The sequence below is a fragment of the Pan troglodytes genome, chromosome 19 (genome assembly GCF_028858775.2).
Source record: "Pan troglodytes isolate AG18354 chromosome 19, NHGRI_mPanTro3-v2.0_pri, whole genome shotgun sequence".
NCBI lineage: Eukaryota > Metazoa > Chordata > Mammalia > Primates > Hominidae > Pan > Pan troglodytes.
The window spans coordinates 77,607,574-77,632,327 of NC_072417.2; the positions used below are offsets into that span (position 1 = coordinate 77,607,574).

At 41.6% G+C, this 24,754-nt stretch overlaps 2 protein-coding genes across 5 annotated transcripts; one reads left to right on the top strand and one right to left on the bottom strand.

Moving 5' to 3' along the window:
- Window positions 1-3,352: 3,352 nt before the first annotated feature.
- POLG2 (DNA polymerase gamma 2, accessory subunit) lies at window positions 3,353-23,260 on the bottom strand. Of its 4 annotated transcripts, XR_010153072.1 has the most exons (9): window positions 22,559-23,260; window positions 18,700-18,826; window positions 18,472-18,577; window positions 16,599-16,772; window positions 11,525-11,665; window positions 8,474-8,554; window positions 7,625-7,782; window positions 5,851-5,951; window positions 3,353-3,556 (listed from the first exon to the last, which is right to left on the bottom strand). XR_010153072.1 is itself a non-coding variant. In XM_001162210.6 (8 exons), the coding sequence occupies exons 1-8, from the start codon at window positions 23,118-23,120 to the stop codon at window positions 3,391-3,393; spliced, it is 1,458 nt and encodes a 485-aa protein (XP_001162210.2). In that variant the 5' UTR covers window positions 23,121-23,260; the 3' UTR covers window positions 3,353-3,390. The 4 variants fall into 4 exon arrangements, 3 of the variants coding, with proteins under 3 accessions (XP_001162210.2, XP_024206323.2, XP_024206324.2); XM_001162210.6 differs by lacking the exon at window positions 7,625-7,782; XM_024350555.3 differs by lacking the exons at window positions 7,625-7,782; window positions 11,525-11,665.
- Window positions 17,258-17,694, top strand: LOC740112 (ATP synthase subunit f, mitochondrial-like). The gene has a single exon (XM_054671494.2). The coding sequence runs from the start codon at window positions 17,326-17,328 to the stop codon at window positions 17,590-17,592; it is 267 nt and encodes an 88-aa protein (XP_054527469.1). The 5' UTR covers window positions 17,258-17,325; the 3' UTR covers window positions 17,593-17,694.
- Window positions 23,261-24,754: the final 1,494 nt, after the last annotated feature.

Here is a 24,754-nt window from a genome sequence, read left to right on the forward strand (position 1 = left end):
GCAGGAGTACAGTGGTGTGATCCAAGCTCCCTGCGGCTTCGACTCCCCGGGCTCAAGCCGTCCACCCCCATCAGCTTCCCAAGTAGCTGGGACTATAGGCCTGAGCCACTATGACTGGCTAATTTTCAAAGCTTTTTTTTAGAGATGTGGTCTATGTTGCCTAGGCTGGTCTTGAACTCCAGGGCTCAAGTGATCCTCCTGTCTCAGCCTCCCAAAGTATTGGGATTACAGGTATGAGCCACCACATCTGGCCAATTTTTTTTTTCAGGGAGAAAATACACACTCTCCTATATTTGCTAGCTCTTAATACTGGAAAGGCCTAGAAACAAAGACTGCCTTCTATCAATGAGCATTCCTAGTATCCAAAGTATGGTGTCCACTTTTTTCCAATAAAAAAAAACCCCAGAGCTCCTTGGAATATACAATCTCTACAGTAGTTATTAGAAGGAAATTATCAAAGACTAGTAAGGTGTGTCAAAAAGACTTGAGGCTGGCCAGGCACAGTGGCTCACACTTGTAATTCCAACACTTTGGGAGGCTGAGGTGGGCAGATCACCTGAGGTCAGGAGTTCAAGACCAGCCTGGCCAATATGGTGAAACTTTACTAAAAATACAAAAAATTAACCAGGTGTGGTAGCAGGCGCCTGTAATCCCAGCTACTCAGGAGGCTGAGGCAGGGAGGCTTTAACCCGGGAGGCAGAGGTTGCAGTAGGCCAAGATCGCACCACTGCACTCCAGACTGTGTGACAGAGCAAGACTGTCTCAAGAAAGAAAAAAAAAGACTTGAGGCCAACTTGAAGAGGTTCCCATTGGCCAAAGATGGGACAATTTGAGCATCAAAAGGAATAATAACTTTAAATAATCCAGCATTTATCCTACCTTTCCCATACCTCTAGGTAAGCAAATACTCAGTAAGAAGCTTTTCTTCATAGAAGTACTCTAGCAAACTGCCGGGTGCGGTGGCTCATGCCTGTAATCCCAGCACTTTGGGAGGCCGAGGCGGGCAGATCACCTGAGGTCGGGAGTTCAAGACCAGCCTGACCAACATGGAGAAACCCCATCTCTACTAAAAATACAAAATTAGCAGGGCATGGTGGCGCATGCCTGTAATCCCAGCTACTTGGAAAGGCTGAAGCAGGAGAATCACTTGAACCTGGGAGGCGGAGGTTGCAGTGAGCTGAGTTTGCGCCATTGTACTCCAGCCTGGGCAACAAGAGTGAAACTCCAACTCAAACAAAAACAATAACAAAAAAAAGTACTCTAGCAAACAAAGAAGGAAGATAGAATATCACCATTTTGCAAGCTTTAATGAACTCATCACTTGCGGTATTAATCAATGGTTGCTGGCAACCCCAAAAAAGAAACAAACAGACACTACTACCACTTCCTTTTTTTTTTTTTTTTTTTTTTTTGAGACAGCGTCTCACTGTGTCACCCAGGCTGGAGTACAATGGCACGATGTTGGTACTGCAACCTCTGTCTCCTGGGTTCAAGCGATTCTCCTGCCTCAGCCTCCCAAGTAGCTGGGATTACAGGCACCCGCCACCACGCCCAGCTTTTTTTGTATTTTTAGTAGTTTCACCATGTTGGCCAGGCTGGTCTCAAACTCCTGACCTCAGGTAATCCACCTGCCTCAGCCTCCCAAAGGGTTGGGATTACAAGCGTCAGCCACTGGCCAACTCAGTGCTATTCTTATTTCATCTCCCACCACTTAAAAAAGTTTGTTTTAAACAGGAGAATTATAAAGCAAGTCTCAATTACCATAAATGTATGTATCTGTCAGACAAGGATTTTTTAAAAAAGAAAAATATAAACATACTACCATTATCACACCCAAGAAAATTGTAAATAATTCCTTGATATCATGTAGTGTTATTTTTTTAATGTGATAATAGTGTGGTTATTAACAAAAGATCCTTAAATATTTCCAGATTAAATGGTAGCTGCTATCTGCCTTGAAATAATATTCAAGGAGGCCAGGTGAGGTGGTTCATGCCTGTAATCCCCATATTTTGGGAGGCTGAGACAGGAGGATCACTTGAGCCTAGGAGTTTGAGACCAGCCTGGGCCACATAGTGAGACCCTGTCTCTTAAATAAATAAATAAATGTAAATAAATAAATTACTGATATAATATGGAAGGGTGGTATTAGTGGATGAGGTGGGACTGGCCAAAGGTTGATTGTTGTTGGTGCTAGATGATCAGTACATAGGATTAGTACAATTATATGTCTGCTTTTAAAATTCTCCATAATAAAAAAAAGCATAAAATAACCAAAACAAGGCTAGGTGCAGTGGCTCAAAATTGTTATCCCATCACTTTAGGAGGTCAAGGCAGGAGGATTACTTGAGGCTGGGAGTGAAAGACCAGCTTAGCCAACATAGTGAGACCCTGTCTCTACAAAAAAAATTAAAATTAAAATTAAAAAAAAAAAGAGAAAAACCTATCAAGTAAAATCAATTAAGTTAGTCAAACTTTTGAAATATTTTACAGGCACTATCGGTTGGAATTTTTGTCAAGTTGGTAACAATGGGATATTTTACACAATCATATCAACACATAAAAGTTAAAAGATTTCTTATAAACATAGATATTAGGAAACTAACTGCAATATATGACATCTAACATATATTTTAGTTGCTTTTCAAAAATCCATAAATATTCTAAGTTTTAAAAGTTTAGTTTTAGGTTAATTTTTGATATCTGACAGTATAGATGTAGCAGATTCCATAAAGACCTTTTCCTTCCTGGTAACAAAGCCCATTTCTGAGAGAGTAAGCTACTATTGCAGCCTCAAGGGATAAATTGCGTTTGATCTAAATCAGATCATTTTCATTCCCTTGGATTTGTCTAGAAATTATCATGTGATTTAGTTCTGACCAAAGAGATGTAAAGACATCTTCCGACTGGGATGTCTGGAAAAGTTTTTACTTCCCTAATTTAAAAGGGAAGAGTGTTGGCTGACTAGCTCTTGTCTCTTTAACTTTTCTCCTAACTAGAATGATAATTAGGCTGGAAATACAGCAGCCACCTAAGATCCCGAAGCAACAATTATAAACACCAGCGTACTAAACATGGCAGAACAGAAGGGAAGTGCCTGGGTCCCTAACTATAGAAACAGTAATACTAGCTTTGGACAGTCTACCCGCTAGAGTTCTTGTATGTGAGAAAAACAAACCCCAATTTGCTTAATCCAGTATAGTAGATTTTTGTTTCTTGTAGCTGAACATATTCCTGATACAATGAAAGACATCAAAAATATAAACACTGAATGAAAGCAAGCACCACAAATGTCCACTTTATAAGTGCAAAGGGGCTAGAAATAAATCTAAGCGAACATAAGACAACCAAATTAGGAGAGAATAATATTTATTATACAAATATAAAAATCTATACATTCTTAGCTGATGATATATACTTAATCAAAAAGTCTTTTAATTTGGATATATGCATCATTTCCTTCATTGTGGTGTCTCTGCTTCTCAGATGTATTAATCCATTCTCCAAAGTAGTTTCAGTAACCAAAACTGTGAAGAGAATACTCATTTCATCATACCTAAGAAAAAAGTAGTTAAACAGACACATGAGCACAAATGTAAATAATAAATTCCTCCACGTTGCCAGCTGTAATTCAGTGTTCATGCACTCTCAAGAGTCACAGACTCAGGGCTTAAGGGTGGACCAAAAAAACCCAACATTTTTTAAGTTTCTGAATCGTATTTAAAGTAATATTTTCAGACAGCTTCTAACTTATTGCTAGAGCTGAAAAGTCATAAAAGAAAATAAAATCTGAGAATAAACACTGGTACCTCAACACATCATTTGGGGTGATATCACAGATGAACCTCATAATAACCTCAGCCTTTTGGTTCTTGGATGCAATCCAAGAACAATTATTTTAGACTGAAGTCTCTTGCAATAAACAATATTATAATAAAGATGCAATTTTGTATAACAAATTATACCAAAATCATGTTTCCTTTATTGAGTATGCTAGCTTATAGCTTCTAGTTCAGCAATAACCAAACAGATAGATGCACGGCTGACCTTCTGTATGCTTACCAAGTCACACTATCTCATTACTGTTTATTTCCTTTGTAGGACTCCATCAGAAACTTTTTATTTCTCTGTTTATTTATTGTCTATTTTGTCCTACTAGAATATAAGCTTAACAAGAATAGTATGGCTGGGCGTGGTGACTCATGCCTGTAATCCCAGCACTTTGGGAGGCTGAGGTGGGTGGATCACGAGGTCAGGAGTTCGAGACCAGCCTGGCCAACAGAGTGAAACCCCATCTCTACCAAAACTACAAAAAATTAGCTGGGCGTGCTGGCAGGCGCCTGTAATCCCAGCTACTCGGGAGGCTGAGGCAGGAGAATCGCTTGAACACGGGAGGCAGAGGTTGCAGTAAGCCGAGATCATGCCATTGCACCAGCCCGGGCGACAGTGCAAGACTCTGTCTTTAAAAAAAAAAAAAAAAAAAGAATAGTACATTTTTCTGTGTTGTTCACCACTATATCAAAGTGAATAAAACATAGTACGTGTTTAATAATAATTTCATAAAAATATCCTGGGACAATAAAACCTTTACCATATAAAGAACAACTGCAACTTGATAATGTCCACATGGCTCAAAGGATAAGAATTTAGAACCTGAGAGGACAAGAAAGTTCAAGTGCTGCCCCTTCATTTTACACATAATAAAACCATTAGATGCTCTAATTATAGAAAACTACTTTTCTTTGGACATCATCTGAAAGGTGTTTTTTTTTTTTTTTGAGAAGGAGTCTCGCTCTGTCACCCAGGATGGAGTGCAGTGGCTTGATCTCAGCTCACTGCAACCTCCGCCTCCTGGGTTCAAGCGATTCTCCTGCCTCAGCCTCCCAAGTAGCTAGGACTACAGGCACAAGCCACCATGGCCAGGTAATTTTTTGTATTTTTAGTAGAGACGGGGTTTTGCTATGTTGGCCAGGCTGGTCTTGAACTCCTGACCTCAGGTGATCTGCCCGCCTCGACCTCCCAAAGTGCTGGGATTACAGGTGTGAGCCACTGTGCCCAGCCTGGAAGGTGTATTTTAAATGTTCAGAGAACTGAAGATCAAAACACAATGGTTCACAACTTTTCACCCAAAAGATACATATTCAACACAAAAAGCTTTAAAAAAGTAACAAGAATGGATTATTTAAAAACAACAATTAATGAAATAGCATGGGGTGAGACTAGACACAGAGAGCTCATTAGGAGATGATTTCAATAATCCAGGCAAGAGATATTGGTGACTCTAACTTGGGTAGTGGCAGCGAAGACAGAGATGGATGAGATACATTTAGGAAGCAAGCTGACAGCATTTGATGATAGACTGGATGTAGAGAATGAGGAAGAGGGAGGAGTTAAGGATGATAGCCAGTTTCTCTGTCTTGAGCAATTGGGTGAACAGAGGTGCCAATCCCTTAGAAGACTAGAACAGACTATCCCTCCAGAATTCCCTTCCACTCAGTCTCAGAATGGATCACAATGCCAGCAAAGAAAGGCATTCCACTCATATTCCTTCAGTCTTGATTCAACACATGCTCTCTACATACATACTTTCATCCATAAGTGGATAAGCTGAGGTATACATACTTCATGACATTAAGTCTTGGAACTACATACAGCATGTGCTCAAACATACTTGCTGAATACTGTTCCCTGCTGAGGCAATTAACTAAGTACACATAGTTCTGTAAAAGGGAAACTGAGGAATAATTTAAAATTATATTTTATATATAAATTTAGAAGAGATTTGTTTCTGTAATTCATAATCAAAAACTCTTGAATAAATACACTCTTTAATGAAAATACAATTCTTACTTTGAATAAAGTTGTTCCAATGAGGACTGCATAGTTTCCAAATAACCAGGCCACACAGAAATCCCATTTTCTAGTAACTCATTAAATAGCCCTTGACAAACCTAGAAAGAAATAGAAAAACTTCAAATATGAAAGAAATAATGGTAGCTAGAGTGATTATTCTATTTTTGTGAAGCCACAAATCACCCTCTTCAATCTCTACAATGGGTATGTTTCTTTAATTATGTGATGTTAATGTTTATAACTTCCATATCATACTTTATAAATCGTATGCTTCTTCTGAAAATGAAGTAATTAAGCATAGCAAAGCTGAATACTAAATGCCAATCTTCTGAGAAATTTGTATATCAAATAAGAATTTTTATTACCCTTAGTATCATTCAAAACACAAACAAAACCAAAACAGATTCTGTCAGAAAAAAACCAGGAGATCCAAAGGGCTGTATGAACTCAGAGCCCTCATCTGAGAGGTGAGACCTGAGCCCTAGGTTATACCACCAAGTCAGGAAGAGGCAGAAGAGCCAGGAAAGAAAAAGGATGAGAAAAAGGAGAGTGGTATTCCAGAAGCAAACCCCGGAAAATGTTTCAAGAAGAGACTGATCAACCCATTTCACTGGAATGCTGGAGACAAAAGCTTGACTGGAAATACAGAAGTAACGATGAATAAATGACACAGTAAACTGTTTTCTTTACAAGCAATAGCGAAGCAAAACAAAGCAAAATTTAAAACCCCCTTAACAGTCTAGCACCAACAGTCCAGAGCAGGGTTCCTCACCCTTGCACTGCAGACCCAGGGTGTTTAGCAGCATTCCTGGCCTCCAGGAGAGGCCTGCAGTACCCTCCCACTCTTAGGACAACCACAAATCTCTCCAGACATTATTAAATGGTGACTGAGCTACAGCATCCTAGGAGCTTCCTAGCTTATAAGGTTATTAGGGAGGCTGCCATACCCTGGGAGAAAATGTGGGACATAAGCCATTATCTTCTCCTTCTTTGAGCTCACTATCTCCCATCTTCCCAGACCTCTCCACAAAAGCCAGGGTCAGAAAGCTGGGGGACTCTCAAAGTCTTTAAATCTTTTTAGTGTCCGCATTCAGGTCTGGGCTGGGTCTCAATCACCCAGACAGAAATGACGACTGCTGAAGGAGTCTCTGGAACGAAATGAAAGCCATCCCCCATGGCCTTTCTTAAGAGTATTTAATCATTAGAACAAATTAGAAAAATCAAAATAAAATTATAGATCTAGAATATCTGAATATAGTCAGTTACCAAAAGTGTTAAGTTCAAAGGGGAAAGGCTATGCACGGTGGCTCACGCCTGTAATCCCAGCACGCTGGGAGGCCGAGGTGGGCGGATCACTTGAGGTCAGGAGTTGGAGACCAGCCTGGCCAACATGGTGAAACCCTGTCTCTACTAAAAATACTAAAAAATTAGCCAGGTGTGGTGGTGTGTACCTGTAATCCCATCTACTAGGGAGGCTGAGGCAGGAGAATTGCTTGAACCTGGGAGGCAGAGGTTGCAGTGAGCCGAGATCGTGCCACTGCACTCCAGCCTGGGTGACAGAGCAAGACTCCGTCTCAAAATAAATAAATAAATAAATAAAAAGTTCAAAGGGGAAAGAAATAATTCACTAACATGTGTACAAATATTTTAATTACTATGTCTACTCACTCACTAAAAAGTGAAACTATGAATGGGCATGAACAGCAAACCCACTGAACTGTATTCAGCTTCTTTAACACACTTCAAAATTATATATAATCACAGTACTTACCCACAGTTCATTATTTAATTAAAGCTTTTTTTTTTTTTTTTTTCTGAAGCAGGGTCTTGCTCTGTCACCCAGGCTGGAGTGCAGTGGTGCGATCTCGGCTCACTGCAACCTCCACCTCCCAGGTTCAAGTGATTCTTGTGCCTTAGCCTCCTGAATAGCTGGAATTACAGGCACACACCATTATGCTCAGCTAATTTTTGTATTTTTAGTAGACACCAGGTTTTGCCATATTGGCCAGGCAAATTAAAAACTTTTTTTTTTTTTTTTTGAGACGGAGTCTCTCTCTGTCGCCCAGGCTGGAGTGCAGTGGTGCGATCTCAGCTCACTGCAACCTCTGCCTCCTAGGTTCAAGTGATTCTCCTGCCTTAGCCTCCTGAGTAGCTGGGACTACAGGTGCGTGCCACCACACCCAGCTAATTTTTGTATTTTTAGTAGATGGAGTTTCACCATATTGGCCAGGATGGTCTCGATCTCTTGACCTCATGATCCACCCGCTTTGGCCTCCCAAAGTGCTGGGATTACAGGCGTGAGCCACCACGCCCGACCTAAAACATTTTAAAAAGCAAATGAATCAAAATAAAATTTTAAATGGCAAGCTATCAAGTTTACTTAGAGTAAGGGTTAGGTTGAGCATCCCTAATCAGAAAATCCGAAATCCAAAATGCTCCAAAACCTGAAACCTTGAGTTCAAAGGAAATGCTCATCAGAACATTTAAGATTTTGGATTTTTGGATTAGAGATGCAAATATACCAAAAAAATCCGAGATCCAAAATGGTCCTGGTCCAAAGCGTTTTGGATAATACTCAATCTGTAATTAAAATAATGACATTTAAACTCATTTAACTCACCTGTCTTAGTTCCAATGTGGGGCCTCTTCCTACATCCAAAGCAACCTTAATAGGGGCTAAACAAGGGTGAAGTTTAAGTACCTAAGGCAATTAAATGGGGGAAGGAGAAGACAGGAAAGGGGAAAAAGCATAGTTTGTTTAAATATAACACAAGTTTAAATATAACACAAATATTAACAAACAGTTTCTTAACAGTTATAATTTTCTGTGTGAAAACAGAAGTTAGCTGAGGTCATAAAAACACCATGTAGTAACATATTCAGCTGCCTCCCAGATTTCTCCACTTAGATGTTTGGCAGAAAGAAATTAATTTGGCCAGGCATGGTGGTACATGCCTGTAATTCCAGCACTTTGGGAGGCTGAGGCAGGTGGATTCCTTGAGCTCAGGAGTTTGAGACCAGCCTGGGCAACACGGTGAAAACTTCTCTCTACCAAAAAAATACAAAGAAATTAGCTGGGTATGGCGCATACATGTAGTCCCAGCTACTCAGGCGGCTGAAGTGGGAAGAATGCTTGACCCGGGAGGTCAAGGCTGCAGTGAGCCAAGATCGTGCCACTGCACTCTAGTCTGGGCGACAGAGTGAGATCCTGTCTCAAAAAAAAAAAAACAAATTAACTTGAGACCCTCCCATTTTCTGACAACTCCCTCAGTCAAAATGCTTCTTTCAGCATCACTTTGGACCCTACCAGCCTGGGCCACATGGCTTACCATTTCAACTTTCTCTCTCTTGTCAAAACCTACTGCTCTTCTCTTTTTATATATATTTTTTTGAATGAAAAAAATTTTTTAATGAAATTTGCTTTTTTTTTTTTAAAGGGTCTGGCTCTGTTGCCCAGGCTAGAATGCTCCACTCATGCCTCACTGCAACCCCCGCCTCTGGGCTCAAGCCATCCTCCCACTTCAGCCTCCTAAGTAGCAGGGACTACAGGTGCATGCCACCACGCCCAGCTAGTTTTAGTATTTTTTTGTAGAGATGAAGTTTTGCCATGTTGCCCAGAGAGACTGGTCTCGAACTCCTGACCTGAATGATCCACCCACCTTGGCTTCCCAAAGTGCTGGGATTATAGGCGTGAGCCATTCAGCCCAGCCTTCTCTTCTCATTCATTAATCCATCCAACAAACATTTTAATGCCTCTGATACCAGGAACAGTTCCAGGTGCTAGGGGTAAAAATCTCTGTCTCTCGTGGCAGGGAGAAACAGACAATAAAAATAAGTAAATAATATATGTGAAGGTGGTAGGTGCTAAAAAAGGAAGATGGAACATGCTGGCAAGAGGCAGGCTGAGGGAGGTTTTCAGCAACTTTAAGGTGGTCAGAAAAGGTCCTCTCCCTATGGTGACACTTGAGCAAACACTCGAAAGAAGGTGGGGGGGACGAGACATGGATGATGAAGAAAGAGCACTCTAGGCAATGGGGAATACAAATGACAGGGCTCTGAGCTGGCAGCATCTCCAGCATGTTCTAGAAATAGCAAGGTCAGTGCTGCTGGAGCAGACTGAGTGAGGTGGAGAACAGCAGATCAAAAAGAGGGCTTCGGTTTTTCCTGAGTGAGATGAGAAGCTTTCCTGGAGTGTTCTGAGCAAAGGAGCAACACAACATGCACCTTTTAACAGGGCTACTCTATCAGGGGAGGAGGGGTGGCAGTGGCTTATAGCAGGGTGGTAGCAGTAGACAGGCTAGGAAGTGGTCAGACTCAGGATACGTTTTGAAGTTAGAGTCAAACAGGATTTGCTGATGGTTTGGAAGTGGAGTGTAAGAAAAAGAAAGGATTCCTTTTTTTGTTAGCTACAAACCATTTATAAACCCCATTCCCCAGAATAATTCTATAATCAGACTTCTCTATGGCTATAGCAGGCTAAATGAACACTGTATAATAAATCACTTAACTAAGAAGAGTGGTTTCCTACAAACTCATGGTTCCCAATCCCAGCTGAACACTCAACATTATTTGTTAAAACTTTTGATTTGGGGCAGCTTCCTTTTATGTTCAAAGGGTATATGACTATTCCCCACTCGTGCCATTTCAACCCCCACTATTCCACATTTAAACTAATAGTGCCTCCTAACTCCCTGAGAAAATAGAGGGCATCAAAATGTCCTTCAAAGACCAAAAAGCCCAGTAGCCTTTTTATATCTCACTATCCTTTTTCTTCTTCCCTGCTGTTTCAAATATCTCCTTTTCAAGACACATTCTTCTACCTGGGCTCTTGATCCCTTCCTGACCCCTCCGGTTTCCTTCATCTTGCCCCATTAATCATTTCTTTTCTCTCCTATAACTTCAACTTCTCCTCTCGATTTTCTTTGACCCATAAACATGCTCCAAGTGCATGTTCATGCACTAAAATCAGCCTTTCCAGGCCCACATCTAGCTCCTCTGATCCAGGAACCAGCCATGTGGCACAAGACCAGAAGCCAGACAACTGGGGCAGAGAGGTCAATAGCACAGGTCTCCCTGATCCGGGTCTTTCTTCCTCCTATGTACCAATGCTTCAGCTTCTGATACAAATGGAAGCCCCCAGTGGAAAGGTTCAGGGGCTAGGAGTCATAGATACAGCTGTCTGTTCACAATTAAACAGAAATGCCTTTGGGATTACTTATTAGGGATGCCTTGTTCTATTCTGTGAGAACCTGATTCTTTTTTTTTTTTTTTTTTTTTTTTTTCTGAGACGGAGTCTTGCTCTGTCGCCCAGGCTGGAGTGCAGTGGCGCAATCTCGGCTCACTGCAAGCTCTGCCTCCCGGGTTCACGCCATTCTCCTGCCTCAGCCTCCCGAGTAGCTGGGACTACAGGCGCCCGCCACCACGCCCGGCTAATTTTTTGTATTTTTAGTAGAGACGGGGTTTCACCGTTTTAGCCAGGATGGTCTCGATGAGAACCTGATTCTTATTCCTGTGGCCAGATTCTAAAAAAACTGAAAAATACTTAGACTACATGCACTAAATTTATTATTCAGAGTTTATGTTAGAAACCGAGCACACTAACATTAAGAAAACAAACAAACAAACCCATATTTTTAGTTTCCCAAGTCTATCTCTGAAATATCAACAGCACCTTTCTATGAAGATTTTTCTTTCTTGTAAAGGAGTTCTCTGTCAGCTGGAAAGAATCATAGAGGTAGGCCAGCATGCCTCGGTCTAGGTCCCCATTTACAGACAGAACACAAGGAACCACATTTTTTCGTCCATCTCGGCCCTTCACAGAAAAACAGAAGAAAAATAATCATTTCACAGAACTTTTTTTGTTTGTTTGTTTTTGAGACGGAGTCTCACTCTGTCACCTGGCCAGGCTGGAGTGCAGTGGCATGATCTCAGCTCCCTGCAACCTCTGCCTCCCAGGTTCAAGTGATTCTCCTGCCTCAGCCTCCCGAGTACATATTTTAGACTTACACAATCAGAATACAAAAGTAAAGTTTCATTTTACAAAGCACCCACTCTGTACCAGGCCTGTGGTAGGCACTGGGCCCACGAAGACGATAAAGATGCATTCTCTGCTCTCACTGAGCTCAGTGTTTCATCAGCGAGACCCAAATGTGAATTTTAAAACTATGGTGCTTGGTTGGGCTCTATCCCAGAGATTCTGAACGAACTCAACTGGAGAGGGACTTAGGCATCAATTTTTTCAGTAGCCCTACAGACTATTTCTTTAATGCTTCCGAGCTCAGAGTTAGTATTCAGAAAGATAACACTTTTTTTTTTTTTTTTTTAAATACAGACAGAGTCTCGCTCTGTCACCCAGGCTGGAGTGCAATGGCATGATCTCACCTCATTGCCAACCTCTGCCACCCGGGTTCAAGTGATTCTCTTGCCTCAGTCTCCTGAGTAGCTAGGACTACAGGCACACACCACCATGTCTGGCTAATTTTTTTCTATTTTTAGTAGAGACGGGGTTTCACCATGTTGGCCAGGTTGTTCTCAAACTCCTCACCTCAGGTGATCAGCCCACCTCAGCCTCCCAAAGTGCTGGGATTACAGGCGTGAGCCACTGCGCCCTACCTAGAAAGGTAACACTTTTAAGTAAAAATTGTTTGCTGATTATTCAAAAGAGGCCTTAGGGAAAAAAATGGTGTGCTTTAGGGAAAGGGGTTTGGAGTATAATTTGCTGAAACGTAAAGTTATTTTCATAAAAAAGAAATCTTTCAAAAACTTACTTTTTGCATTAAAGCCATAATTATGAAAACAAACTACATATAGTACATGATATGAATTAAGTATTGATAAACAGACTTACTTCTTCACTAAACTGAAGAGGAATCATTTCAAACTTCTTAAAAATTTCAATCCTAGAAATTTCTTAAGTTTTGGATAAAAACAGTTCCACTTTCATCTTTCTTTTTTTGTAAATCATTGTTCACCTGGATATTCATGTAATTTTTAAAAATACTTAAATAACCACCTTTGGCTAGAGTCACAGAACAAAAAAAAAAGAGAGAAAACCCCACAAATTTAAATCCTCAGCTTCTGTTAATTATTCATGATCAACCACAGTCTTCATTAATATATATATGTACTGACATTTTAAACCTATTTGAATTGCATATGATACTTTAAAAATTCACAAGAATTTGCCCTCAAAGACAGTAAACTTTCTGATACCTGGGACTCTATTCTACCAGTTGTATTTCACACAGTTATCGTCGAACTGATAGTTAATAAGATAAACTGGGCTGGGAGCAGTGGCTCATGCCTGTAATCCCAGCACATTGGGAGGCCACGGTGGACGAATCACTTGAGTTCAGGAGTTCGAGACCAGCCTGGCCAACATGGTAAAACCCCACCTCTACTAAAAAGACATAAATTAGCTGGGCATGGTGGTGCATGCTTGTAATCACAGCTACTCAGCAGGCTGAGGCATGAGAATCACTTGAACCCAGGAGGTGGAGGCTGCAGTGAGCAGACATTGTGCCACTATACTCCAGCCTGGGTGACAGAGTGAGACACCATCTCCAAAAAAAAAAAAAAAAAGACAAACTCAAGTACTGAAAGATTCTGTGGTGCGCTTTGAATCAAACAAAATCTAAATCTGAATCTTTATGAAGAATGCTTTAGGCCGGGCACAGTGACTCACTCCTGTAATCCTAGCACTTTGGGAGGCCAGGGCAGGAGGATCACTTGAGCCCAGGAGTTTGAGACTAGCCTGGGCAACATGGCAAGATCCCATCCCTATTTAAAAGAAACAAAAAAGATTGTTTATTGTTTTCTAATTTTTTGAAAATTGGATATCCAACAATGTCAGGATATCTGGTGGCAACTCTTCCAACAATATCTGATTTCTCACACTATCCAGAATAAATTCTTTTCTATCCTAACTGTTCTTCAGCCTTTATTGGTCTGCTTCACTGTTCTCTAAAAAATATATTTGGACATTAACCATAAAATCAACTAAAAACAGATACAAAATGGCCTAAGAGGCTGGGTGCAGTGGTTTACGCCTATAATCCCAGCACTTTGGGAGGCTAAGGCAGGAGGATCGCTTGAGCCCAGGAGTTCAAGACCAGCCTGAGCAACACAGCGAGACCCCATCTCTATTAAATAATTTTAAAAAAAGAAAGAAATGGCCTCAGAAACATTTCAAGAAAGCATACTAAATGACAGAAATTCTACTTAATATTTTATAACATGTTCAACTAATGATAAATAATTTTGTGAACTCTGGAAACAGAAAAGGAACAATGTCATGGAAGAGAAAAATTTCTGCAATAGGAAAACTCTTCATTAGTGAAAATGATACCAATAAAAGAACAAAATAATCTGGGCATGGTAGTTCACACCTGTAATCTTAGCACTCAGAAAGGCAGAGGCAGGAGAACAGCTTGAGCCCAGGAATTCAAGACCAGACTGGGCAACATAGCAAGACCCCATTCTTCATACAAAAGAAAAAAAAGAACAAAATAAGACACTAACAGCCACAATACAAAAATCATCTTTAAATCCCTAGTCACAAGGTTGAGCTGTTCGTTAACTGTGATAATAACCAATAAGTTTCATTTGAGAGCTGAGTACCCCAAAATGAAGTGTGATGGTGGTGGAGTTAAAGGAAAATGTTCACCAGTTAATAAGCCTTCTAGTTTTTCATTAGTTATTCATATTTAAAAATTCCAGCCTGGTCAATATGGTGAAACCCTGTCTCTACTAAAAATACAAAAATTAACCGGGCGTGGTGGCGCACACCTATAGTCCTAGCTACTCAGGAGGCTGAGGCAGAAGAACCGCTTGAACCTGGGAATTGTGACACTGCACTCCAGCCTGGGCAACAGAGTGAGATGCTGTCTCAAAAAATAAAAAAATAAAAATTAATCTACTTTCTACTCATTATATATAAACTCCTATGTTTTTGCTATATATTTTTTCTTTTTCTTTTCTTTTTTTTTTTTTGAGACATGGTCTCATCCTGTTGCACAGGCTGGAGTGCAGTAGCACAGTCTTGGCTCACTGATGATCCTGGAACAATATATTGCTACAAAAGGTAAGGAAGTGCTCATCAAGACAATGATGGAAATATGTCAAAAGGACACTGGCCAAGTCTAGGACAATTTGACCATCAAAATAAATAATGACAGTAACACACTGTAACCCCCTGAGAAAGTAATCTGTGAAATACCAATTTAAAAAAAAAATGGGGGAGAAGGAAAAGCTCTACAGTATATTGCTGACCAGTAAATCTAGAAGGAATGATGGAATTTGTTTTTTTTTTTAAAAAAAAAAAAAGGGAAGGGGAAAAAAACACCATTGGCAAACCTCATCGTAGTAACTGATTTGAGCAAGAATCATCAAGGGATGCTGCAACCAGTAAGGCAAAATTTGGTGACATGGCCAAACATGGTGACTCATTCTTATAATCCAAGCATTTTGGAAGGCTGAGGCAGGGGGATTGTTTCATCCCAGGAGTTCGAGACCAGCCCGGGCAACAAAGCTAGACCCCGTCTCTACAAATATTAAACCATTAGTCGGGCATGGTGATACATGCTTGTAGTCCTAGCTACTTGGGAGGCTGAGGCAGGATTGCTTGAGCTCAAGAGTTTGAGGTTGCAGTGAGCTATCACCATACCACTGTGTTTCAGCCTGAGTGATAGAGTGAGATCCTGTCTCAAATAAAGAAAAAAAAAAAAATCACCATTTGGCAAACCTCACATTAATAACTGATCTGGGCAAGAATCATCAATGAATGCTGCAACCAGTAAGGCAAAATTTGGTGACAAAGAAATTATCTGCATCATCTTAAAGTATCTGCCCACAACACTTATTAATTACTAGTTAATTTTTTTGTTTTTTTTTTTGAGACAGAGTCTCGTTCTGTCGCCAGGCTGCAGTGCAGTGGCACGATCTTGGCTCATCGCAACCTCCATCTCCCGGGTTCAAGCGATTCTCCTGCCTCAGCCTCCCAAGTAGCTGAGACTATAAGGGCAAGCCACCACATCCAGCTAATTTTTTCATTTTTAGTAGAGATGGGGTTTCACCACATTGGCCAGGATGGTCTCAATCTCTTGACCTCATGATCCTCCCACTTCGGCCTCACAAAGTGCTGGGATTACAGGCGTGAGCCACCGCACCTGGCCGTTAATTAATAAATACAAACTATTTATTAGCTTTACACTGGAGAAATCTAGTAGACACCATCTTAACTAAATGATAAAAGTTAACATCACCAGTAACACTCCTCATATGACACACTGAGAAGAGAGCTTCTCAGTACTACCACTTCTGTAGTACTCCCGACAAAAATACATAAATCAGGTGGAAACAGCAGACAGATCCCAGCCAAGGCATATTCTACAGATTAACTAGACTGTACTCTTCAAAAATGTCAAGGTCACGCAAGACAAGAGGAATTGTTCATTTGAAGGAGTGTAAAGGCATATGACAACTACATGAAAGATAAGATCTTGGACCTATAAATGCCATTATTGAGATAATCAGTTCAATTTGTAGGGCTCTGTGGCAATAGTGGATTACTGTTAATTTCCTGATTTTGATGATTGGATTGTAGTTATGTAGGTGAGTGTCTCTGCATCTGAAAAATACACAATGAAGTATTAAGACACCATGTTTGCACCTTATTCTCAAATGGTTCGGAAATGATTATAGAGAATCTGGGTAAAAAATACATAGGAGCTCCAGGTAAAACATACATGTAATTTAGACACATTGCCAGGATACATGTGTAAAAGTTCGTGATCTCCTAGGTTCCACAGGGTTTCTATTAGCTCCTTTCCCCAGGGAAAATTGTAGTAAAGTTTGTTTCCTTTCCGGCCTTCTTCATCCTGACAGTCACTGCTGCTGAAGTTAGATGGACTCATGGCAAACTGGAAAAGAAAATTTAAGTTTGTCTTAACATATTTAAATAAACGCTAATTTAACTCCCATAATTATCTGTAAGAATTTAAATTGTCTGACTTTTTATTCAGCAAATATGCGAAACTAGTCAAGTCCCGAATACAAATTTTAAAGTTTATTCTAATTTACATTTTTTTTTTTGAGATGTGTCTCATTCTGTTGCCCAGGTTAGAGTGCAGTGGCTAGTCACAGGTACAATCATAGCTCACTGCTGCCTCCTACTGCTGGCCTCAAGCAATCCTCCTGCCTCAGGATTCAGAGTAGCTGGGACCACAGGTTGCTGAAATTTAATTTTTAAAAAGTGAAAATACTGGCCAGGCGCAGTGGCTCACGCCTGTTATGCCAGCTCTTTGGGAGGCTGAGGCAGGGGGATCGCTTGAGCTTAGGACTTCGAGACCAGCCTGGGTAACAGAGCAAGACTTCATCTCTACAAATAATAAAAGAAGTTGCAGTGAGCTGTGATTGTGCAATGGCAGTCCAGCCCAGGCAAAAGAGTGAGACTATGTCTCTAAAAAAACCAAGATGGAGTCAGTTGTACCAGTGAAGGACAAGAAACTTCTGGAGGTCAAACTAGGGGAGCTGCCAAGCTCGATCTTGATGTGGGACTTCAGCCCTAGTGGCCTTGATGGAGCGTTTCAAAGAGGTTACTACTGGTACTACAACAAGTACATCAACGTGAAGAAGGGGAGCATCTCGGGGTTTACCATGGTGCTGGCAGGGTACATGCTCTTCATCTACTGCCTTTCCTACAAGGAGCTCAAGCACGAGCGGCTATGCAAGTACCACTGAAGAAGACATGCTCTGCACTCCCCCAGCAACCTTCTTGGCTGCAGCCCCTTCATAAGCAACACAATCTCAATTGTTGCTGAATCCTTTCATATCCTAATGGGAATTAACCTCCAAATAAAAGATGACTGGTACTTGTGAAAAAAAACAAAACAAAAACAAAAAAAAAACCAAAAACAGACAACAAAAATAAAATAAAATAAAAAGTGAAAATACTGAGTATATTGCTTAACATATTGTTTTTTAGTAGGAAAGAACTACAGAGAAAAAACTGTTAATGTTATCCAGACTTTTATGGCCAATGAAGAGGGGAAGTTAACCATGACTAAAGTGGGATAAAGAAGAAAGTATCACATAGTCCTCATTCTTACCCTTCTGTGAAGTTCTTGATGACTCGTGATTATTTCATACAGTTTAAATGGGTATTTGGGGATGTGTGAGTCGGGAAATGGTAACATAACACATGGCAAGACAAAAATGCTTACTTCAACTCTTTTTTTTTCAGTGAGTACTAAAACTTGATCATCAATTACAGAGCCATTTTGACTAATATGGAAAGTTCATGGAGGTAGGTAGCAAAGGCTGAAGCTGTGACAATGGTCAAGGGTCAAACTTTACATCAGCCAGGAATGCTAGGTGAGGGCTTTGAATTTTACCTTACACAGAAAGGCTAATTAACAAACACATCTGAGCCCAACAAATGTTTTTACCAAAGTAACTTTGTAATCTAGAACAATGAAAATTGTTACAAAGAGTTTTTGTATTTGTATATTAATAGCTACATACATCAAATATAATTTCCTGTATGTCAGAAGAATTACCACTGACACATTAAGACAATTTATGTATTAACTATTAAATTAAAGGTAATTATTGCAGTACCTTTCTCCACCACTGGAGTCGATGACGTAACCAGAAATCAAGCCACTGGTTTGAAGTTCTCGGAGGAGTAAACCATACTAACGAAGCTTCAGTCTTCTCACCAATACTTTAGATATAAAACATATCAGGAAGTTAGCTTATCTGAAAATTATATAATTTATCCCAAGTGGAAATGACTGGTTTTTGACTATTTAAATACAAGGCCAAGTTATTTGCCACTTTTTATACCTTTTAACACCATTTGGTATCTGCTTAGTGTCAAAAACAGGATGAAAACACACTCCAATCTGAGCAAGGCCATAAGGTAGCCTCTTGTTTACCAGATCGAGGCAATTAACATAGTGTTCCAAGGCACCTGTCAAAAGATAAATCAATCATTGTATACATCTAGTCCACAAACCCAAATCGTTTTTGTCAATAGACACATTAATAGTAGTAATAACGTTAACACAGCATAAAGACAGATGTTGGCCAAGCTTGGTGGCTCACGCCTAGAATCCCAGCACTTTGGGAGGTCGAGGTGGGCAGATTGCTTGAGCTCAGGAGTTCTGAGACCAGACTGGGCAACACAGCAAAACCCCATCTCTAAAAATATACAAAAATAAGCCAGGCATGGTGGTGTGTGCCTTGTAGTCCCAGCTACTTGGAAAGCTGGGAGGTGGATCACTTTAGCCTGGGAGGCCAAGGTTGCAGTGAGCTGGGATGGTGCCACTGTGCTCCAGCCTGGGCAACAGAGTGAAACCCTGTCTTAAAAAAAACAAAAAAAGACAGATCTTATTGATCACCACTTAATTCTAGGTAGTTTCACCCTGAGTTTTTAGTTTGAAGATTTTCTTTTTTTTTGAGATGGAGTCTCGCTCTGTCGCCCAGGCTGGAGTGCAGTGGCAGGGTCTCGGCTCATTGCAACCTCCGCCTCCCGGGTTCATGCCATTCTCCTGCCTCAGCCTCCCGAGTAGCTGGGACTACAGGCGCCCGCCACCACGCCCGGCTAATTTTTTTTGTATTTTTAGTAGAGACGGGGTTTCACCGTGTTAGCCAGGTTGGTCTCGATCTCCTGACCTCATGATCTGCCTGCCTTGGCCTCCCAAAGTGCTGGGATTACAGGCGTGAGCCACCGCGCCCGACAAAGATTTTCAAATCTATAAGAAAGTTGAAAAAATAATAAACATCCATATACAATGAACACTTGTATACCCTTTACCTAGATTATCAACATTTTGCCACATTTTTTTCTTGTTCACTCCCAAATACTGCCGCATACATCTTTTTTTTTTTTTTTTTTTTTTTTTTTTTTGAGACAGAGTTTCTCTCTTGTTGCCCAGGCTGGAGTGCAGTGGTGCAATCTCGGCTCACTGCAACCTCCGCCTCCCGGGTTCAAGTGATTCTCCTGCCTCAGCCTCCCAAGTAGCTGGGATTACAGGCACCTGCCACCTCGCCCGGCTAATTTTTTTATACTTTTAGTAGAGACGAGGTTTCACCATGTTGGCCAGGCTGGTCTTGAACTCCTGACCTCAGGTAATCCGCCCGCCTCGCCCTCCCAAAGTGCTGGGATTACAGGCGTGAGCCACCACGCCCGGCCTGCCGCATACATCTTCTAAAAATAAAAATATTTCCTATATACCCTTATAACACCATAAAAAGTTAACCATAATACCACAATATAATCTAACATATGGTGATATTTTAGTTGTTCCAATTTTCACCCCAAATATCTTTTACTGTTCTCTTTCCAGTTAAGATTCATGTACTGCATTCTGAGTAGGTTTCTTTCATCCATTTGAATCTAGAACATTTCCCCTGCCTCCTTTCCCCCTTAATTTTGCTATTAATGACACTGACTTTTGATGTGAGTCCAGGTTAGTCATAGATTGTCTCACATTTGGGATTTGTCTGATTGTTTCCTTATGATTTAATTTCGGCTAATCATTTTTAGCAAAATACGACATAGTAGATGTGTGTATCTTATTGCATCATAACATGAGGAACATGTTATCAAATTATTCCACTACTGAAGACACCAAATTTGATTACTTGGTTAAGGTAGTAAATATCCACTCCCCAATAATATCCTGCTCCCCAACAGTATTTCACCCAATATTTTAGAATCCATTGATGACTGTTGCTTGAATCAATGATATCGGGGTTTGCAATATCATGAAATGGTGAATTTTCTAATGTATCTTTCCTTCTACATTTATTCCATAGCTTCTGTAAAAACATAAGCTTTCTCTACCTCTTCCCCCCGCCCCCGACCTCTAGGGTCAATTATTTGTTTTTGATTAATACTATTGACTCTTAGATTTTAGTCAATGTGTTATGATCCATTACCATTAATATGTATCTTAATGTTCAATTTGTCCTAGATGTGGCCAGTGACAACCCTCCTCAAGCCAGCATCTGTGACCTTTTTATATGACCCATTAGTCTTCAAGCAATTCTTTGCTTTTTAGCACCATAAAGTGTTTCAAACTCACCTTGTACTTTCCCTAACCCCAGACCCGGAATCAGCCATTTCTCCCAGTACTGGTTCATCTTAGAAACCAAGATCTGGAGGCCGGGCGCAGTGGCTCACGCCTGTAATCCCAGCACTTTGGGAGGCCGAGGCGGGCGGATCACAAGGTCAGGAGATCGAGACCATCCTGGCTAACAAGGTGAAACCCCGTCTCTACTAAAAATACAAAAAATTAGCCAGGCGTGGTGGCAGGTGCCTGTAGTCTAGTCCCAGCTACTCGGGAGGCTGAGGCAGGAGAATGGCGTGAACCTGGGAGATGGAGCTTGCAGTGAGCCGAGATTGTGCCACTGCACTCCAGCCTTGGCGGCAGAGCGAGACTCTGTCTCAAAAAAAAAAAAAAAAAAAGGAACCAGGATCTGGGCACTAGGTGTGCTCATTGCTACTGAGGGTCATTGCTTCTAGGAACTTTAAACGAAGAAAGTTAGGAAATATATTTTTAAAAATCATGAGGCTGGGCACTGTGGCTCACACCTGTAATCCCAGCACTTTGGAGGGCCAAGATGGGCGAATTGCTTAAGCTCAGGAGTTCAAGACCAGCCTGGACAACATGGCAAAACCTCATCTCTACAAAACACACAAAAATTAGCTGGGTGTGGTGGCATGTGCCTGTAGTCCAGCTACTTGGGAGGCTGAGGTGGGAGGTTCACTTGAGCCCGAGGTCGAGGCTGCAGTGAGCCATGATCACACCACTGCACTTGAGTCTGGGTGACAGAGTGAGACCCATATTCAATTTTAATTTATCAATTCATATTTAATTTACCAATTCATATTTAATTTACCAATCCATATTTAACATTAGTTTATACGTACCTTCTTTTACATATTATCTCTTCTTTTACAATGAAAATCTTGGTTCCTAATAACAACTAACCCAACTATTTGAATTTTTTTTTTTTTGAGACGGAGTTTTGCTCTTGTCACCCAAGCTGGAGTGCAGTGGCGTGATCTCGGCTCACTGCAACCTCTGCCTCCTGGGTTCAAGCGATTCTCCTGCCTCAGCCTCCCAAGTAGCTGGGATTACAGGCGCTCGCCGTCACGGCCGGCTAATTTTTGTCTTTTTAGTAGAGACGGGGTTTCACCATGTTGGCCAGGCTAGTCTCGAACTCCTGACCTCAGGTGATCCACCCGCCTCTGCCTTGCAAAATGCTGGGATTACAGGCGTGAGCCACTGCGCCTGGCCTTGATTTATCCTATGATATACATGAAATAGTTTCAGAATTATAATTTCAACATTTCTACTTAGAATAAATCTAAGAAAAGTTCAAAATGTCTGTGTAGTTCCTTATGCACTTAGACTACATTGCACTAAATGACAGCACTGTGTTCAGAAGTTGCCCCGTGAAATTGAGAGCGTTCCCAGGTCCTTCGGACAGATTGTTTAAGGAGCAATGATTCCATGGACCAGTTTTCTCCAGGGTAAAGCACTGTTAATATACCCGACTACTTCAAAAAGATGAGAACTAGCTAACTTCCTTGCATGGGAATACAGGGCCAGTTGCAATCCCCAAGATCCAGCAAGACTGCCTCGCCTTTCCACCCGACACCTGTTTTGAAGCATGAAATCGTGAAGCATACCGTGAAGAAGGTTCTCCCGTAGTTTCCCAGAAGTTTTTAATACGTTCTCAAGAAATGCTACTAGCTGTTCCTTACTCAGCTCTTTGTCTTGCAAGATTTCGCGTAGAGTTTCTGCAGAAACTAACCTGAAGGCACTGTCCCCGGGTAGCAAAGGGCCTGGCTTGTGGTGGAGAGCGTCCACCGGGAATACCTGCTCCCTGAACACCACCACCGAGGTCCACCATTCTGCGGCCAGGTTCTTCCGCAACTCTACGCCCAAGGGTCCGAAGCCGGGGTGGCACCCACTCAGAAGAGAATCCCGGCTAAGCTGCTGCTTGCTTCCACTTACGAAATGCCTTCTCTGACAGATCTCTAACAGCGCCTCGCTTCCCTCTCCAGACCCGGGGGCTTCTGGGTGCCCGCCGTTCCCCTCGAGCTCCGCGTGCGACTTCACATGCCCTCCTTTGGGGCTACTCCTTTCCGTCAACAGCTCCGGCGGCCCCGCATCTACTCGACCCCCAAACCCAGACAACAGGCACCTGCAGACCTTATGGCAGGCCCTGACGGCTACACGAGAGCGCATCTCTCTCCGAAGTTAAAGAGCACACTCTCCCATCACTCAGCGGATCCCAACAAGCCACCACTACCGTTAACAGAATCCGGGGAGGCCACGGCGCAGGCGCAACGGAGGTGAGCGTGCTTGCGGGCGGCAGGCCCCACCCCGGAAGCGCATGTCTGCGTTCCGGCCGCAGCCATACCCCGCCCACCATGGCGGACGCCGGCTCGGATGGTTCTCTGCTAGCTTGCCGTTCGCGTCGCGCCCCTCCCTTCAGATTGATCTTTTTCTTTCCTCGTAAGCACCAGTAAAGGTTATTCCCACCTATTTATAACCGTGCTGTAGCCACTTGAGTCACTTCCTTCTGCCACTGTTTTGCAGTCCAGAAAATTAAAATACTTCAGTATTATCCAAATCACCGTCTATATACACCTCAATCAAGCACTTGGACTAAATTTGGCATTTGGTTTCCATTTAAACAGTTTTGGTCCTTTACGGTGATTTGTAAGCCCAGGCCTTCTTAACTAGGCAAATGCTGCCGCCAGGGGGCCTAGGCCTAACCCCAGAGCCGTTGTCTTGACGTTTAAGCTCCCGGGGAGCGGGGGCGATAGGGCTTTGTGACTAGGGTAGTGGTATGGTCACTTTAAATATTGCAGTGGCTTCCAAAGGGCAGTCCCCAGCCAGCAGCATCTGCCTCACCTGGGAATGCACTAGAAATAAACCAAGGGGCCCTGACACGTCTTAAACTCTCCTGGTGTCAGAGAAAACCACATACGTGCAATTTCTTCCAGGGGCCCCTTCTATGGGTTCATCAAAACAATGAGACTTGTGACTGTTATTATTAAGAGACTCATGATTACATCGCAGGTTTCTGATTTTGCAGTTTCTATTTAAATAGGTCGAGACCTTAAGACCCGCCCAGAAAGTGGAAAAGTGGTATACCCAGACTGAGGAAGTTTGATTCCAAAGTCCATGATTTCTTATACCAGCCTCACTTACGGAAACCTTTAAAGAGGTTCAGGGAAAAAGGAACAATCTACATTTCACTGTGAGACTACCAAACTACTACCTGATTAAGAGGGGGTAACAGCTTAGCAATTGAGTTAATGTAATTCAGGAGTGGAGTAAAGTTTTATCATTAGTAAAGTGCTGTACCAGGTTCAGGAAATAGTTCTTCTTTACAAGTGTATACAAGGGTTTAAAAAAAGGCCAGCTAGAAAGTCCAACAGTATTGCTGGAAAGCAAACATAGTAATTAACTGCAAAGCTGGGTACTACTGCCAGGTGTTTTCCACATTCAGGAACTCACACCAGGTAAAAGGCCTATACGCAAATAAATAAATAAGAGAGAATGGGGAGAAAAATCACATTTATTAGTTAAGACGACCACAGGCTGGACACAACACACATGCTAAAAAGTGGACTGTCTTTTAAAACTTCCAAGGTAAATAGGTAAATGTTTTCCACAGCCCCACAATCATTTCAGTGTTTACAAATTAAAAGGCCCACGGTTAAGACATTAAACAGTAAAATATGTAATAAATGCTCCAACCTACCCTCTCCCCCGAAAGCTGCTTCTAAGTTTAAAACCATGAATTTGACTAACCATGCCATTGAAAACCATCCAGGTTACTACAGGCTGAATTAGTTTTCAATGTCTAA